Source organism: Ambystoma mexicanum, chromosome 3p (assembly GCF_040938575.1).
Source record: "Ambystoma mexicanum isolate Mex_15411 chromosome 3p, UKY_AmexF1_1, whole genome shotgun sequence".
Lineage (NCBI taxonomy): Eukaryota > Metazoa > Chordata > Amphibia > Caudata > Ambystomatidae > Ambystoma > Ambystoma mexicanum.
In genome coordinates, this window is record NC_090925.1 from 1,273,420,479 (window position 1) to 1,273,439,609 (window position 19,131).

The window sequence follows — 19,131 nt, forward strand, 5'->3', positions numbered from 1 at the left end:
CCAGCGCCTGAGAAATGTGGTCCCTGGGCTTGAAGCCAAGGATAAGTCTCGCGGTTCTGTTCTGGATGCGTTGAAGAGGGCAGGTTGCGAAAGAGGCTGTTGAAGTCAGTCTAGCCTAGCAAGAACCAGGGCTCTGGAGACGGTGAGCCTCTGGGGGGGTCGGGGGGGTGGTGGGGGGGATAAAGGGTGGAATACCTATGAGAAGGTGCTGTTGGTAGTGGGACTTTTTAGAGGAGATATCCGTGATGTGAGACTAGAAGGATAGAGTGGAGTCGAAGATGACCCCCAGTTTTTTTGCCTCGTTGGTAGGTGGAGGTGCAGGGCAAAGGGAGGCCGGCCATAGAGTGGGAAGGCATTAAGGCATAGGTCGTTTGCAGCACACCATGACTGAATAGCGGACAGTCGGGTATGAGTGAGGAAGAGGCAGATGGTAGCCTCAGGAGAGCTGCGTGTTCTATTATGATGTATGCTGCAAAAGTTTGGTTGTATGTTTGGAATTAAAATTGAGCAGAGTGAGCTGCTGAGTGACTGCAGACTTTGGCAGACCCAGAGTCTCTCTACAGTGGCCTTCGTTTTCCCAGCTCACCCAAGACTTCAAAAACAGCATTCAGCCGCGGAGCGGCCGCGGAGTGAGCTGCTGAGTGACTGCAGACTTTGGCAGACCCAGAGTCTCTCTACAGTGGCCTTCGTTTTCGAAGCTCACACAAGACTTCAAAAACAGCATTCAGCCACAGAGCGGCCGCGGAGTGAGCTGCTGAGTGACTGCAGACTTTGGCAGACCGTGGCAGGGAGTGGAGGAGTGGAGGAGCCTGCCTGTCAGCTTGTGCGGTGAGCCCTTTTTTTGTGTGACTTGTGACCCTACTCGACCACTCAGGCCGCCATGACGGGACGGTGGTCATTTCTGAGCAAACCTCTATTGCAAGGACTAGGCTAGGGACGAGGGACCCAGGACTTAGCAAACTACGCTAAATACAGTATAATACTGTATCAGGAATCGGGCAGGCATGACGTGTCCCCCCCGCCCCCCCGCACCCTCCTCTCCCCTGGAGGTGGAATCCTTCCCTGCCTCCCCCCTGTCTGGTCCCCCGTTTCCTGTGCTAGCCTCCCCGCCAGCCCCTGTAGTCCCTAGTCTTACCTGTCCACCCGCTCCTGAAATGGAGGTCACCCGTCGCGTCTTGCGGCCACCGAAGGAAGCCAGTGCTCTGAAACCGAACTCGAAGAGGAGGGGCGAGAAGTCTTCGGTGCCGAAGCGGACAATCTCGTCAGACCCGCCTGACTCCTCGCCAGACTTTTCGGTGAAGACCGCGAAGACACCGAGGATGAATCTGTCGAGATGTGATAAGTCTCTTCCGGTCAGCCCGTCTGAGGCGCCACCCGGCTCACAGCCACCTCGAGTGACTTATCAAAATCAGCCGGAGCTCGCGCCCTCAAAACCAGCTTCTTCAGATCAGGCTGAGCAAAACTCGCAAGCCCTGTTTACCTCCCTTGTGGAGGAGGAGGCGGGCCTTTCGAGTAATTCATTAGCTCCGGAGAGACGAACCACAAACGAAACATCTAGTCTGGAAAATAACATCTCCAGTAACAAGTAACTGAAACTTATACTGCTATGAGTCTGAGCGGGGTCAGCAACCTGGAGTGCCGCACGCAGCAAACTACGACTCCAACAATTCCCAAAAAAGGTGAAAAAGTCCGACTGACAAATGCAACGCATATTTCAACTGAAACTTTATGCACTGCTATAGTCCACAACGTGCAAGTGAGTGAGGTCCTGGAGAGTCCAACTGAAGCCCAGACCACTGCAGAGGACGCCCAGTTAATAGACATCACCAACAGACCCACTGGAATCATTCCAGTGTCGAAAAACCTCAAGACTGTCAATCCTTTGCACGCTCCTGTCTTTTGCAATACACAGGACGGAGTTGACCACTGCTGTGAGCCAGGTACTTCTAGTGTATCTGGTTCACATGCAGTGGCCGACCAAACGATGCTAAAAAAGCATGATGGGGCGGCAATTCAAGTAAAGAAAAAAAAAAGATAAACCAGGACCTCAAACGGAGGGTGTGTCTAAACAACTTACCCCCGCACTAATCAAAATATATCGACATAATCCTAACAGGATGAGAAGAGCGACCCTAAAACCAAAAGTACCTTTAAGTAAAAAAATGGGCCCAAAGAACGGACCTGGCATGCCTTTTACTGTTGCAGCAATGAATGATTTCTTTAAAAAGAAATTAGAGACTCGACTGAATCTGCAGCAGGAGTTTACGGACAGTGAAATCTTGGAAAGTTGCTCGCAAACAGAAACAGAAATGACATCATTAAAAAGCTGTGCAGAAGAAGCTATTACACCTTCAAAACTTTCTGACTCTGCTTCTACAAAGACGCTGACAAAGAGTTTGCCGGCACTGAGATGGCACTACACCAACAAAACTGTAACAGTAAGAAAAGAACAATGTTTGAATGGGGAGGCGAGTGAGTGCCCATCCCCTGCGAAACTTGCAGCCAAAAGTACAAGTTCAGTCGAAAGACAAACAATTCTCCAGCGACTGCAGAGTTCTGCGAACACTTCACCAATCCAGCATCTGACACCATCTGAGCGAGGAAACGAGACGATCACAAGCCCACAGAGGTCGGACTCCCAAACGACACTATGCTCATCATCGAGGTCAGAAAACATAATGCCATCAGCTGAGCCTAAGCATGAGCGTGTGCGGGCCAGTGCTACAAAGTCAGCAAAAACTCCAACACTGTCGTACACTCCTATACGCATGCGTAGACTGAGCGAAAGACAACTATCATCGTTACAAGACCCTTTCCAACAAAAGGCTGACATAATGACCATTATGTCTCCTGTAACAATTGCGATGGCACCTTTCAGTAAGCTATATGAGAGCCTAAATGATACTCTCCGCAATCAGATGTCAATGCTGGTCTCTATGCAGTCGAAATTAAACTATCTGGAAGGGTACATTGTCGGGACAGGAGGCATCCCGATACCCAGGGCAGATGGACCGCCCATCAGGAATGATCCCAAAATAATGCAGCCCCCTCTGGAGCTGCTTACAACGGACGGAGAAAACGCCAAGGGAGGGCCAGACTGTAATGAAAGAAATCCGACACTAATGTCGACTGCCAATTCTGAGACAGACTTAACAGCTGCTCAACAAAAAACAAGAAAAGGTGCATTAGCAATGGTACAACTGAAGGATCCTCTAGACGAGATAATTGCAATAATAGAGGAAGAGGATGAAGTCTCTCAGGCTGATTGCTCAAACAAGGTAACGGAAGGACTCACTAAACACGCACCAAATCCCTTCTCCTATACAAAGTCAGGTGAAGGGATGAGCAGGCCTGCCAAAGGCTTCCGGGATAACCCTAAGGTTTTTTCCTACGGTATATTCTCTCAGCAAAAGTCGATTGCCCATCTTACTTCCAAGAAAGACAAGAACATGCCAGCTGTGGTTTCTGGCCTACAAGCCCCGCGGCGGCGAACAAAGACGGCTGCAAGAAGAGTAACCCCTATGCTTCAACCAAAGGAGGGTACCCCTGCATGCCAGATCCGGGCCACTGAAGTAGATAACAGTCAGGCAAAGAAAACACACCCAGTTCTCACGGTGGATGACCAGTCAGACTGGAGTACGATACCATCGATGAGATTGGGTACGAAAACAATACGAGGAAAACCCCGAAGAGAAAAGTGGGGGAAGTGGAAACAGATACCCCTAACAAGGAACCTCCGATCAAAGTCCAAATACATGACCACCCGGCATCATCGCCGAAGTACTCAGAGAAAATTCAAAAAAGCCAAAAATGGCGATTTGGAGATGTATCGAAACCAAGGTCGAACTCAACGTGCACAAAAAGAATGGAACCAGTGCATAGAACAAGTCCGAACATTTGGAGAAATGCCCGACCCTCACCCGAGCCAGCACCTCGCTGGCGAAACGAGTTGATGACTGACACAAAAACTTCAAACTCGAAGGTGGAAATGGGTCGCAGAAACATAATCGCACATGTGCAACACTTCCCTCGGGTGGAATCGAATTCTAAAAGCACTAGAAGATCGGAACCTGAAAGACCCCCAAAAATGGAATCTAAGAAAATAGTAAGCGACTGTATTCTAAGATTGAAAAGCACAAACCCAAATCTGGGCAGAGTGACCATGAACAGAACTAACATCCTAAAAATCCTAATGCAAATTCCAAGCTTAAGACATATTCGAAATCAGGACCTCTAGATGGTGGAGCCAAGCACGTCAGGAAGACTCGATTATTCCTATATACATCTCAATTCCAACAATATCGAATCTCAATTATTGAAGGAAACTGAAACCCTCCTGCGGCTGGTTTATGAACTAGCGGAAATAAAATGTTTGAATAAACAAACGGATTCCTCACTAGACGTTGGTAGGGCAATACCCAACCCCAACACTTCCAAACCACCGAAAAGAGACACGCGTGTTCATTATATCAGCAGGATGGAACATATCCGTCCGGTTTATAAGGAGCAAAAAACGGACACGCACAGAACTCAAAAATCCAACCAGGGGGCAAGAAAAAAATCTAACAACGCCCCTGAAGGCGAAGGACGGATGGAACAGCATCAAACACGAAACAAAAGACATCCCTGTTCCCCAAGGAATGCACAAGCACCAAACAAGCATGGTGTAACAGGGGCAAATCAATCAATGCCCTGGCCCAACTCTAAGAGGACCCCACGAGGTAACCAGTAGCCACGATCAGTGGTTGACGCGACCTATCATCCGTCAATCCATGAAGAACCAACTGATGGGAAAACACCACCAAAGAAGCTTCTAAAACTTGGCTGTTGCAACACGAGGGGCTTTTGGCATTTGACTAAAGCAACCGATATGAACCTAGGGCATTTCGACTTTGTGTCTCCAAGAAAAATGGCTGACCTCCAAACCGCAGCTGGATGGATATTAAATCATCTATACGGCTGCAAAGAAAGGGGCAGCAGGACGCCCGTATGTAGGACTCTTAACCATGGTCGGAGCGGGCTCCGGAGTTGATGTCGTGGAAACTCTCCCATCACCGTATTGGATCCAAGCATCAATCTTAAAATGTAAGACACTTTCCGCTGCTTCAAAAGTGGGTACAATCCTCTTGATAAACATTTACTGGAACCCTGAGTCGACAACAAGTGATGAATTCACCTCAGTCCTCCAGAACCTGATGGGAGAGGCATATGGAAAAAACCCGGATCACAGCACAATCATAAATGGCGATTTTAACGCGAAGTGTGAAGGGATTGGAAATTATCAAAAGCCTATAGACCATAACTCCCTGGCGAGAAAAAGAGGAAAACTCCTTGATGAGTTAATGGTAGCCAGAGACATGTATAACCTTCACTGGTATCGTAAAGAGACCAATCTCGAGATCCCGTCATGGCAAAGAGGGGAGCAACAAGGGACGATCGACCATACATTCGTCTCGAGAGATCTCCTTCCTGAAATTCACTCTTTCAAGATTGTGCAAACAGCTTTCAGTGACCACAACCTTTTAGTCACAGAAGGTCTAGTGTCCATTGATCAATCTTCAAACTGCTCCTTACCAATAGAGACGTCGGGGAAGGGAAAACGAGTAAAAATCTCTTAAAAAGGCCTCGGTGAGATTGAAGCATGCTATACTCGAATCGATCACAAGAACCTGCTATCTGCTAAAAGGAACAGGGAGGGTCTAGACTACACTCCTCTACTAACCAAGTTCCAGATGTCATCAGCCAAATTATCCAAACCACAGATTGGTCATCCACATTCATATAACAAAGATCTGGTAGAAAAAAGACGACTCCATAGGAGACTGAAATAAATGTATCAAAAGTCAGCTTCCAACGAAACTTTGGCAAACTGGACAAATGCTGTCAATAACTATAAGAGCTGGCTCATATACCATCGGCATAAACTATACCAGAACGACTCCGAACAGTAGTTGCTCGCCATCTGTGGAAATAAGCCGAAGGACTTTTGGAACGTAATCATAGGTTCCGTAAACAAGACCAACGACAACATACAAAATAATGTAGGAGAGGGCCGTTGGATAAACCACTTCTCGGTATTGTTTGCACCGATTCCACCATTGAATATAAATCAAGTGGAAAACAGGCCGAGACCCAAAGCCAAAACTCCCAGGGAAATTCCAGACAAGGAATCAATCCTCATTAAATTAAGGAAATTGGACAATTCCAGAGCACCTGGGCCAGATGGCATACGCAATCTAGAACTAAAAAAACATCCGGAGTTGTGGGCCAGCATAATGAGTAAAATGTTCTCAAACTGCAACCTTTCCAATGAAGTTCCATCGACCTGGAAGAAAGCTAACATCGTTCCAATATTCAAGAGAGGTGCTACTGATGACCCTAATCAGTATAGACCAATTGCCCTGCTAGACGTGATGGGGAAGTTATACGCATCCCTTGTATTAGACTTACTCCAAACCTGGATTTGCGTTAACAATCTTGCGGATCCTTTTCAGAATGGCTTCATAAAGAACTCAGGAACCACTACTACCATCTTGCTACTGAGCGCTCTGAAAGCCAAAGTCTTACAAGGTGGCTTTCCCATCTACGTTGTCTTTATCGACCTGGTCCAAGCTTTTGACCAGGTCAATAGACAACGTCTCTGGACAAAACTTGAAGCCAAAGATTGCCCAGATTCAATTCTTGAACCAATAAAAGCACTACATCAAGGAACCTCCATCCGAGTACGTCTCAGCGCCGAGGGGCGCCTATCAGAAGAAATTGAGACTTCAAGAGGCATAAAGCAGGGCTGTCCTCTGGCACCTACGCTGTACAATTCTTATATTGCAGACTTCGGTGAATCAAGTGCAGCGATCCGACACTTTCCATCATTAGGAGGCTCTAAGATAGAGCGATTACTCTACGCCGATGACATTATTCTGATGGATCTGACGCCTATTGGCTTACAGCGCCAAATAGACAACCTGGTGGCATTCATGGCAAAGAACAACTTAAGGCTAAATAAAGACAAAACGAAAATCCTCATTCTTGGACAGTCTCCAAAGAAAAAACTAAAATTCACATGGCACTGTGAGGGGCAAAACCTGGAAACAGTAAAAGCATTTAAATATCTGGGAATTATGATAAGTAATGACAAAGAGGAAAAAACTATGCGAGAAGCACTATGGTCAAAACTGAAGAGCCTAACCACGCAAGCAAACGCTGCGGATAGAAAGTACGGTCGCTTCTCGATCGTTCCAACGTTGAGATTCTTCAAGGCCAACGTGGTGCCGGCCCTGATTTATGGCATGGACGCAATGCCATTGGCCCCGGACTTTATCTGGGAGAAATATGAAAGCTACTTCTGGCGGTCAGTCCTAGGTCTGGCGAATTCCACCCCTATCGCCTTAATAAGAGAACTGTGTGTACCATCTCTCTTAGTAACAAAAATGAGAGCAAGCCTTATGTTGTACGTAATCAACGCGCCTAAAGCAAAAGTTCTGGACCTCATCAGAAAGGAAATCCAGAACGGCGACAATTGTATGCTCTCTATCTGGGAAGAACGAAATCTGACCATCCTAAAGGAACTGGACCTCAACGTGGAGACACTGATCCAAAACCCCAACAAAGTATCGAAAAAAATGTTTGAAGCGGACTGGATTAACACTCAAGAAGTAGCCAATACCTATTCTCTGACAGCAAATATTCCAAGTGTTCCAATGAAGCTAGACGCGGTACGAGGCTATCTTCAGAAATTCCCTGATAAGAGGTTAAGCCGACTGTTCCTGAGGTTTAAATTAAACCAACTGAAAACGAATGAAATCCTGGCTATACGCAAGCAAGCTGAAACGAATATCTGTCGCTTCTGCAAAACTGAAAACAAAATAGAAACCACAAAACACTTGATTCTCGAATGCGCAGGTCTGGTGACAGAACGACATTGATTCATTGCAGACCCACTGAAGAACTACTCTACCTTAGACATGGAAGATCTATGGGCAATGCTGTCCGGTGGCAACAACAGGCGCTTTGTCATCGGAGTGACTTTGTTCTTTAACGCTCTGAACTTGTAACAGATCGACCAAGCGAAGGGAAGTCTAACCCCCAAAGACATACAAAAATCACATCACGTCGAAGTCCCTTCTTCTTCATCTGAGAATCGGGACTGAGGTCAAGTCAAGTAAAGGAACCAAATTAGGATACGAATTCAAGGTCATAAGGACTTTCTATCTTCCTTTTTTGTAAAAATTGTGATACAATTAAAAAAAAAAAAAAAAGAAATTTAATAAAGAGAGCTGCGTGTCATCCGCGTAACACAAGTTGTAGGTGAAGGTGGCTATCATACGGGCCAAGGGGCCCATGTAGCCATTGAAAAACCAGGGGGATAGGTTAGATCCTGGGGGGATACCGTACGTAGAGAGTCATAGGGGAGAGGAAGGACCCCAATTCCACCTGGATGGGCGGTCGCAGAGCAAGGAGGTTAGCCACGCCAGTGCCTGATCAGTGATGCACAGGGTATCGCAGAGATGTGCGATCAGGGTGTTGCGGTTCACTGTATCGAAGGCATAGGAGAGGTCGATTAGAATGAGGACAGAGGGAGAGTTCAAATGAAGGTTTGAGAGCAGATCTTCACGTGTGTTCAGAAGAGCAGTTTCCGTGCCTCTGGATGCTCTGAAGCCAGACTGGCGGTCATGGAAGCAACCAGCAGATTCAGTGTGGAGGGTAATCTGAGAAATTGCCAATTTATCAAGGAGTTTGGCCAGGAAAGGAGTGATAGAGAACAGGCGATAGTTTGCTGGGATGGAAGTGTCAGCAGAAGTTTTTTTTGGGAGGGTGCGCAAGGGAGTGGTTAAGAGCAGTGGGGAGAACTCTGGTGGCGAAGGAGAGGTTGCAGCGGTCAGCCAAGGCTGGGGCGAGAGCGTCAATGTTGTCCTTGATGGTTTTGGAGGGACAGGGGTCTACCTGTTTGGAGGAGGCTTTCATAGCCCAGACTTGTCTAGTGACCTCCTCAGGTGTGACAGGGGTGGTGGAAGAGAGAAGGGGAGTGGTGGGGGTGGCCAAGGGCAGTACAGGAGTTGTTGCTGTATGAGGTGGTGATGAAGAGAGAGAGGATAGGATGCCTTGTGTTTAAGGGAAGTGTGCAGCCAGGGCAGAGCAAAGGGCCTGGGTGGGTGCAATGGTGGAGGAGGGTGCGTTAGGGTTTGCTAGTTCCTTGCAGACTTTAAAAAGTTTGGCCATGTTATTGGATGCCGCAGAGATGCAGGCTTGAATAAAGACTTTTTTGTTGTTGTTGAAGATGCAGAGACGGCAAACCAGTTTGTCAGAGGGTGTGCCCGAGGAATCCCATTTCAGTTTGGCTGCCTTCACTTGCGTTTAAGGGCAGTCAGTTTGGAGTGGTACCAAGAGTTGCACTTTTTGGTAGGCTTCAGTCGTACCCTCAGGACAGCGACCAGAATATCAAGAGTGTTAGAAACAGAGGTTCAAATTAGAGAGGGCTGTGTCAGGTTGGGAGTCAGCTGCAGGAGTAGAAGTAGCAGAGTAGGCAGAGGCAAAGGCAGCTACTGACACTCTTTTCATGGGTCGGATGACCTTGTAGACAGGAGGCTGTGTCGTGCTTACCGATGCAAGAGGAGAAGAGAGCTTCAAGTGAGGAGAGAGTGATCAGGCCAGCAGAGCAAAGTAGTGAGAGGATAGAGGCATGTCAATTGAGAGGAGAGCATCCAAGGTGTGGCCAGCAGTGTGCGTTGGGCCAGAGGGTAAAATGGAAATGGAGAGAGAGTTGCAAAGATTGGTTCAAGGTCCTGAGGAATTGGGTGAGTGGAGATGGATGTTGAGATCACTCAGTAGGAGGAGTTGAGAAGAGGAGGAAAGGAGAGAGGAGGCCAGGTCAGCCCATTCAAAAAGGAAGAGGGTGGGTTGACCAGGTGGCCGATAGGTGGCCAGCAGGAGTGAAGAGCTGAGGGTTAGCCTGCAGACCAGGGATTCAAAGGATGAATAGGCCTAAGTGGGAATGACAGACACTGGGATCCCCTCAGGGAAGATCATTGCTACTCCCCACCTAGTCTGTTTGGTCTAGGCAGAGAGAGTATCTTGTAGCCTTCTGGGAGAAGTGTGTCAAAACTCGCGACAGAGCTATCCTTGAGCAAAACAAAAAGGTGATGGCTGGAAGGTTTTGAATTGATCATAACCACAGGCTTAGCTCTGGGAAACCTCCAGACCATCGTTTTCCAGCCTGCCAAGCCATTACAGAAGGGGAAAAACCATACGCAAATCGGGATTGGTCCTACCCCAAAAGTGTCCGTCCAGCCCAAACTGCTAAGTCACATCCCTTCTGCACGAGACCACATGCATCCCAAGACATGTTTCAGCCTTGTTGGGAATCATCAGTGAGGAGTAGCTTGGGTCTCTAGGCCGGGAAGACTCGGAACCCACCTCTTTTGATTTGCTATTGTCACCCCAAGTGGGACGGGTATGCCTAGACGTGGGTCCTGTGCCTGCTGGGCCTAGATACCCAAGCTACTCCTCACTGATGACGCCCAACAAGGCTGAAACATGTCTGGGGGTGCTTGTGGTCTCGTGCAGAAGGGATGTGACCTTGCAGTTTGGGCTGGACTACTCCTTTGGGGGTGGGACCATGCCTGATTTGCATATGGTCTTTTCCCTTTTGTAATGGCTTGGCAGGCGAAGAAAGATGGTCTGGAGGGCTGCCCAGAGCAATGCCAGAGGTTAATAATTATTCTAGACCTTCCAGCCATCACCTCTTTTTTGTTTTGCTAGAGCTATCCTTGAACCATGTTTCGGGGTGGGCAAGAACTTCGAGATCCAGTAGTTCATGCAGGATGCAGATGTCAGAGGAGTGTTTGACAGCTGAGCGCGTTTTAAGCATGGCGATGTCAAGCGGATTGCCATCACTGAAAGGCTTATGGGGGTGGGGGTGCGCAGGGGACAGTGATCCTCCCCATAAGTGGCAAGAGTGCAGAAGTGACAGAGGTAGAAGGGGGAGGAGGAGCCAAGACCGGCAAGGGAGCCGGGACCGCAGTGGTTGAGAGAGGAGCCAATGCAGGAGGGACCAAGGGAGCCCCAGATACAGTGTTAGTGGGTGGCAGGTTCACCTAAGAGGAGGAGGCTGACAAGGTTGTCTATGTTGGGGTTGGCGGCAAGGAGACCATGGCAAGGATGGTTAGGAGGCGGCAAGGGAGCCAAGGTGTGCACAGCTGGCAGGGGGCCCGGGATGCTGAAGGAGATGGAGAAGGGAAGTTGATAAGGTTGGGGAGGAACCTATCTGAGTAGAAGGTCCTACAGTCTCTCAGTACTGATGGTCTTAGGGTCTGATCAGTTTCACCATGAACATTTGCAAAACGCTTTATTTGCCTCCAAGACGTCACAACAGGGTTCAAAGCAAAAAGAAAGGGTGCTCCCTTGAAGACTATCGAGGGAAAGCAGCAAAAAGATGATCTTTCCTAGCACTGAATATCTCGGTTAATAATTAGCTGATGTCCAGTTGGTTAACCATACTATGTCAACAGGAGGTTTTGCTATCCTACTTCCTGCATATTCTTTCATCAAGGTGCATCTTTCAGTCCTAACCCAGCTCAGATCCTCCTATCTTTCGTATCGCTAATTTTCCATGGCTGCTACTGAGAGGTTGGTTTGTAGAAGTCTAAATCTCTCAGCATCAAACTTTTTGTCATTGACCACTAAATATTAAATAAATCCTCTTACTTGCCTGGAAATAGGACACATTTTAGATCTCCTCAAAAGTTATCTACCACACTAAACCATCACGCAGTGTGAAATCTCAGTGTGGTACACTACCGCCCAGATCATAGCATTTTTTTAACCATAGTCTCGTTAGAAGAAAGGTTTGCCACTTGGTTGATACTCTTTCTGGTTGCCATCACTTCTACCAAAAAGAGTAAATGAAATCTGGAATATCTTGGTTGAGAAATTGTATGCAATTATTTTTTTTAATCAAAAAATCAGATGCTTTTTCCTATTCCCTCAGAATCTTCTTTGACTGATGGCCAAGAGATGAAAGGCACTTTCAGTGTGAGCCCCCAAAGCCTCATGTGTGAATCTGGATAGCTGAATGTATACTTTTCTTGCTGCTGTGCTATAAGGGTATGTTTAGTGTCCTGGACTTTTGTATATATGTTTGGGGTTTCATTTCTGCTTGTATTCTACAGTTACTGCACAGTGTCCTGCCAGTGTGCTTCAGTCTTACTGCCGCTGTCTTCCTTTCAGGTGTTTCTGCATGAGGCCACTGTGCGCCTCATGGCTGGAGCAAGCCCCACCCGCACCCACCAGCTTCTGGAGCACAGTCTTAGAAGGCGAGTCCCTCAGGGAAACAAGCAAGGTAAGCAGCAAATGCCAATTGCGGACGACTGTTTAGGGGGAGGTTAGATTCTGATTAGGATTGGGTAGTAAATGCATCTTGATTGTTAAAATGGTTTATTTATGGAGATGAGGTCTGTCTGCCCCACAAAAACAACATTTTGTGGGGCTCTTATGTTTTCTCTGTAGAGTCATAAAAAGGCTCGGCTTGAAGGTTAAGGACCTCTGCTAAATAAGAGATTTGTTCTGGTGAATGGGGGCGTGGTATACTTGGTATGTGTGGCGGTGGCTGTGTAGGGTGTGATATCAACGAGAATCTGCTGGAAGCAATATAAGATTTTGAGGATCTATTTGAAATGGTTAAGCTCATTAGTTGGGTAGAATGTTGTCTGCTAGTAGGAGCAAGGTAGATTCACTGGTGCAGACGCTGTGAGGCTAAGGATAGATGATGAAGGGTTATGTTTTATTGCAACGGCCCCTACTTGGAAGAGGTATCCGCTTAGTAGAAGGGACTCTGGTTGGGTTAAATGTCGGTTTTGGAAGCTGAGCCCTTTGAATTCCAAACATACTTATATATTGCAATAAAGTGGTCCTGTTTTCCTAAATTGCGGTGGTGGGAAGGGGTGTTTTTTTAGTAACGGGTTCCACCGTCTAATGGGTTTTGTTTTGTTTGTGTGTTTCTTTGGCTGTAGCACTCTGGTCCACCGACTGGGCGAACTACAGACAATAGGAAAATGTTAGGGTGTCCCATTGATGTCTTTTGGAGGGAAAGCAGCAAAAACATAATCTTTTCCGAACACAAAAGCACACACACATCCTGCATCCTTGACTGAAGTATTTTACTAAGCCTGATGGAGAGGACATAGACTGCTATATTGGTGCAGGTTGTTTTTTTTTTATTTTATTTTTTATATATTTTTATAGGAGACCTCCTAGGATTTTCAACAACCTCCCGCCCCTCAACTCTCACCATGTTTCAGTCATCGCCAGATCTCTTAAACAATTTAAAAATGACTTTATGTACACACGTGTATGCCGCCTTTTGCCCTCCACTTTTGCTCTCCGCCGAGCAAATGACAAAGATTTGACAGTGGGGACCTGTCTCAACCTGAGTGCAAATGTACTAGATGCCAGGCATCAAATTACAAACTGGACCGACATGAGCTCCATAGCATATAAGATTGATCCTGGGTTATTCTTAATGGAAACACTATCATGCCCGTTGGTTAGCCACCTTTTGTCAGACCCTGCCTGTGAAGGGCATGGGTCCTGGAAGATGGCACAAAAATGGCTATTGGTTAAGCCTGATATACCCTCTACTGCTAAAACCAGATTATCATTTAAATTACTGCTCTGACTCAATTTGAAGCGCATACGGTTCTTGTAAAGACTCATCTGATTTCGGTTTGTAGTATGGTTTGTAGTACGTTCTGCGATTCAACCGGCTCATCCCAGTGCTCAGATTTCCTCCTACAGTACCAAATAAAAACAGTTTGTACCACAGGCAGGTATGATGGACACCTCCCCCCTCACACCCTGTAACACTGAAAGGCTCTACATCTCAAAGGCTCCAAATTGCCTCCTTTACTGTAAGCACCCGTGGCTTAAATATTGCCATTTGTGACTCTCATTGAACCAGACTGAAAGGCCACAGATGCTAAAAATACTTCGTTTGTCTCCTTAGACAAACGAACAGGCCTCATTTGCTTGGTGTTGGTGCTTGCACTCCTCAAGGTATGTTGAACGGCTGTTGCCACTCACTCGCATCAATTATTGGCAGCCATCTAGGATGCTGTCGGGAGTTGGGCTCCCTAAAACATCAAAGCTGGCTCAATGGCAAGGAATGGCGAAAGGTGACAATGGCATTTTTCTCCACTTAAGAACTTCTGTAGTTCATCAGGGAAAATGATGAAGCCCATCCGAATGCAGCACAGTGTAGATAAACATGTTCCTAAATTTCTAAGTCCAGCTTTGTTACTAGATTGAAGAGGAATAACACTATGGCCATATTGTTGTAGATGCTCGATGGTGGGGGAAGGATAACATTTCTCTGAACGGTTTATCAGCAGATCAATAAGACTTCATTATTGAGGGTGAACCTAAAAAAGGATGTCTAATCCTCCCTATTCTCAATAACCCAATATATTTGGTTGGCTATGTGGGACTTAATTTATATAATGACTAAAGGCTTCTTGTAAAGATGGTGGCTGTGGTATCTGACCCGCAACATGCACATCATTTACCTATACCGAAGGAGCGGTGGCCCAACCCACCTGCATTCAGAGAGAAATAAAGGACCAATCCAGATTGGAGAAGCAGGGCAGAGGAACCTGCATAGCCAAAGAGGAGGGGGTACATCCTTCTGGAAGGTGTGGCAGGAACGAAGAGTGCGTACACAGTGTGCCGTGGGTACCCGGATCGAGCCCGCAGATTGCGTCCAGTCTGAATCAGCTGGTCCCAATGAACAGAGCAGCAGCCGCATGCAAGACAGAACACTGGCGTACCCAGACGGGAGCCTAAGGGATGTGATTGAGCTCTGCCCAGAAGGTAATTAAAGAAGAGGTACTGCAGTCACTGAAATCGAACACCAGTGTGTGGTAAGAACGCTGAAAGCCCTAGGCGGACTGAGCGAAATCAAACCCCAGGTCGTGTTCGAAAGCTAAAGGGCCAAGGTAGGCTGAAAGAAACAAAACCACATGGTGTGGTGCGAAAACCTAAAAGCCGAAGAAATGTTAAGTGAAACCAGAGACCCCAAGCGGGGTGAAAGGAACTGGAACCCAAGGTGAAATGAAGACCAAGGGCATCTTAGAAAAGGAAAACCCATGGAACTTTCTTGGAAAAGAATACAAGGAGAGTAACTGGAGGGGACACAGACCAGATGTCCCCATGTTCGTAAGTGACATTGATTGTACGTAGTTGGATTCTAAAGACTAGCGGAACTTGGAGAGAAATCCAACCTACAGGCAGACTGTGTACAAGGGCGGAAAGCCCTATTAAGCAAGTCGAACCAAGGTGGTGGGGCAGGGGTTAGGGGGGTGGTCAGAAGCCAACCACCATTCAGTTAGGCCCAAGTGTGCTTTTTCCCTGAGTTGTCTGTTTCTTTTGTAATGGTAGGGTCTGAACTTAGGCAAGCGTAGGATTTAGACAGAAGACCATTTTGTGGTGGTGGAGGCATCCGGCGAGCAACCTTTTATACTTTTTCATTCTAGAGTAGGACCCAGTTCTCTATATTTAGGGACGGAATGTTTTTTCTTTCATCTCTAATAAAATAAGGTTTCAACACAATGGCATCTTGTCTGTCTCATAATTCTTATCTACCACAACTGTTACACCACCTCCATATCTCCTGAAGTCTAAGCCCTACTGCTCTACTACCTACCTCGATTGAGTTTGGCTACACCTAGGTGTCTTCACTGTTCACTCAAATCAGCCCCACGGCTGGTTCCGAAAATCCATCATAGCAATTCCTCACCACTTGTTTCTACTGCCACTCTTTTTTTCTTCCACCTCCCTTTCTCCTGACCTTCACCTTAATAGACTTCTCCTTTTCTGCTCTGTTGTCACCACCAACCTCCTCCTCTGCCCACTCCTCCACCATTCTGCCAATGTTACCTCTCGTCTCCTCTTTACGCCTTCCCTCCTTCCCATCTGCATACTCTTCAGTTCTCTCGCCACCTCTCCAGTCTCCTCCTACGCCACAATCTCCTTCTGTCTCCAACTCTCTCCAAAGTTGCTTCTGTGCCACAATACTCCTACTCTGCACCTCACCAGCTCTACACTCCGGGACTCCCTCTCACTGCTGTGCTGGGAGCTTGCTTATGCAGGGATTAGGGTGAATAGACTCTGCACAATTGGCTGTAGGAGTAATCTGACCCATATAAGCATGCTCAGTCAATGGGCTGCCCTGTAGTTCGGATCCTTGGAAGGAAGCCTAAAAATAGGTCAGCTGTGTATCTTGAAGTCCTTTCCAGAATGTTCTCTCTGGTGAATGGACTGCTGCTATCTCCCTATTTGTTGCTTACAGTTCTGTTAAGATACATTTTCAGAATCAACCCTGTGGACAGAATCGGAGCCACCCTATTCCGGAGAACAGGAAAATACACAAATGTTTAGCCACACTCCATCAATGGAGTGTGTCTGAGCAGTAAGGTTTATTTTCAGGGGGATGGTGAAGGGATGAATAACCAAGGGGAGCGGTAGGGTTGCTTAGCAGTGATTTGTATGGGTTATGCCCAAGCATTGTTTTGTAACGTGAAAAAAGGGGACAAACCACCCAGAAAGCATATTAGTATATCCAAGCATGTATAACGCTTGTGAATGATCGAATGATCTGAAGTGTCTCAGAAGGTAAGGAGAGCAGAAAGGGCTGGTTGCATCCTGTCACTGCTCTAGAGGCCAGATCTCTTTCTAGATTGATTATAAATATTGGAATACTTTGCAGAATTGGTTATGAATCAGAGAAACAAATTAGGACTGAGAAAAGGGGAGATAGAGAAAAAGGGCGACTATCCCTACCGGTCTAAACCCTATCCCTAGGCAGTGCTTATGTGCCACCTGTCTAACATTGGCTATAGTAAGGGAAAGGAAAACATTGCTGATTGCTCAACTCTTTGTTCTCTTTACTTAGTTTTGATTCATTGTATGACAACACAGATGCTAGATTCTTAGAGAGTAATCGTGGTTTAGACAGGGAAACCAGCGTGTAGCCTCACTTCTTCGACACATTGAAAAAAATTCAAGATATTATGGCAAAGGTTGCTTTATTGGCTAGTAATGAAGGTGAATATGCCCTGATTAAAAAGGAAACTCTAGCTAGAGAGCTAAAAACGTGTTTTGAAGACTAAACCACGGGGATGGACATTATGGTTTCTAAGTCTCCCCGTGGTTATGTTGTGAAATGCAGCTGGGGCTCTGCCGTCACCATGTGTCGACCGGTTTTGGTGGGCTATGTAACTAATGCCACCTTTTTCAGGACTGTCTTCTAAATGGGTTGCAAGGAATATCTGCTTTTGAGGAGTGGTTATATTTGCATTTGCCACTCTGAACTGTCCAAAATGCAAATGTCAAAATGTAACGGTCTCACCTCGGACTAGTTTGTAGAGACATTCAAACTGGCCAGGTCACACTTGTGATTCAGGGTAATGTTTTCAATGAATGTGGCAGGTCGCAAAGATGGGTGCACGATGGACCACCCATGAGCACAGATGTCTCATTTAACTTGCAGCGAGATGGTGAAGGGTTCCAGTAGGCACACGGGGCGCACTCTAAATAGTTAGGCAGAATGTATACAATTACAGTAATATTTATTAGGCCTTGAACAAACTCTTATCAAATACAATCACAGGTAAGTAATCTACTAAAGGTACACTATTAACATATGTACATTCACCATGGGCTGCTTCGACTACAGGGCACCAACACTTTACTTTTTACATAGTTAGATCCGTTTGCTCGAAGCATAGGATAGCAAGGAAGTGAAGAAAACCAAGGTAAGTATTAAACCAGTTCCAGAGCCAGTAAGCCATTCAAAAGAATAGAAAAACACAATACACAGCCTTTAAAAAATATGTTCCTATACTTAAAAGGGGTTCCATGTGATAATGTCCCTGCAAAAATGTTGTCTGACAATTATTTTGCCAGAAAATGGCAGTGGTTTGCAGGGGATTATCATATTGAACATGCAGGGGACACCCCCGCTCACCTTGACCCCATATATATAGTCGCCATACATAAAGTCGCCACAGCCTTTTCCCGGCGACCATATATATAGGGATATTACCAGATACCTTAAAAGGCCTTCCTTTGCTAAAGAAGATATGCCTAGTGAACTAATAGTCCCAAAGTTAATGTTTGCATGGCGCCATGAGTCTTTTAAGAAGTCTGAGCAAATGTTGGCGAAGCCAACATGTAGATGTAAGCGTCTCAAGTAGTGAAAAACAAAGCAAGCGAAGTCCTTGGGTCCTCTCGCAATCCCATGACCTTGGGGGAATCCCAGGGAGGGTAATCCTTGGCCTGAACTCTACCGATCATGGCGAGGGAGAGGTGGGGGGGGGGGGTTAGGACATTTGCACCCGTTAAACCCAATGGAGAGAGGGGGGTTAGAAATGGGTCTGTTAACTCTCCCACGTACTCTTTCTGTCAAAAACCACTTCTGAGGCTTCTGAATGTATTGGACCCTCTTAATTTGTTCTACAGTTCGTTGGTGAATAGGTCACTTTCAGCATAATAATTTAGGTCCAGTCGGAGGTTCGGGACTCTGCCGTGATGGTTCCTGTCACTGGACAGCCCTGCCAAGATGAAGAAAGGACCACCACTACGTTCACGATCTGAGAGGCCCCTAGGGTACTAAGGCAGGTGGGAGACGGGGTTGGCCTCTGTGATCAGACGGCAGATATGATCCTTGTGGTTGAGACCATGAAGCTGCATCTGCAATGCTTCCCTTCTTGCCGAGAGCTGCAACTGCAGGGGAAGTACTTTTGTCTCACTAGTAGCGGGTCTGCGGCGTCCCATGGTTGCACTCGGGACGGTGACCAATCCAGCGAGGTAGCCCAGGCAGGAGTCTGTCCACAGGATGGTCCTGTGACGCTTCCAAGGGCAGGAGGCTTGAGCAGGGGTTGAGAATGTTTGTTACCACCATTCCATAGGTTGAAGAGCCTATTAAGGCCTCCAGGAGATAAGACAAAAGAGCAGGGCTTTGCCGGATAGTTGCTGGAGGCAATGCTAATTGGCTGCAACAACTGTCCACAGCAGAATGCTTCTCTTTGAAGGGGTCTTGGTTCCAATGACAATCTGAAGAATGGCTGCAGAAGTCCTGCTTTT

At 46.8% G+C, this 19,131-nt stretch overlaps 1 protein-coding gene across 1 annotated transcript in view; it reads left to right on the forward strand.

The window, feature by feature from the left end:
- Nucleotides 1-19,131, forward strand: part of SREBF2 (sterol regulatory element binding transcription factor 2) — a 268,321-nt gene that overhangs the window by 211,450 nt on the left and 37,740 nt on the right. The window contains exon 15 of the mRNA XM_069652776.1: nt 12,223-12,334. Coding sequence (XP_069508877.1) covers nt 12,223-12,334 — 112 coding nt within the window. The remainder of the gene's footprint in view (nt 1-12,222; nt 12,335-19,131) is intronic.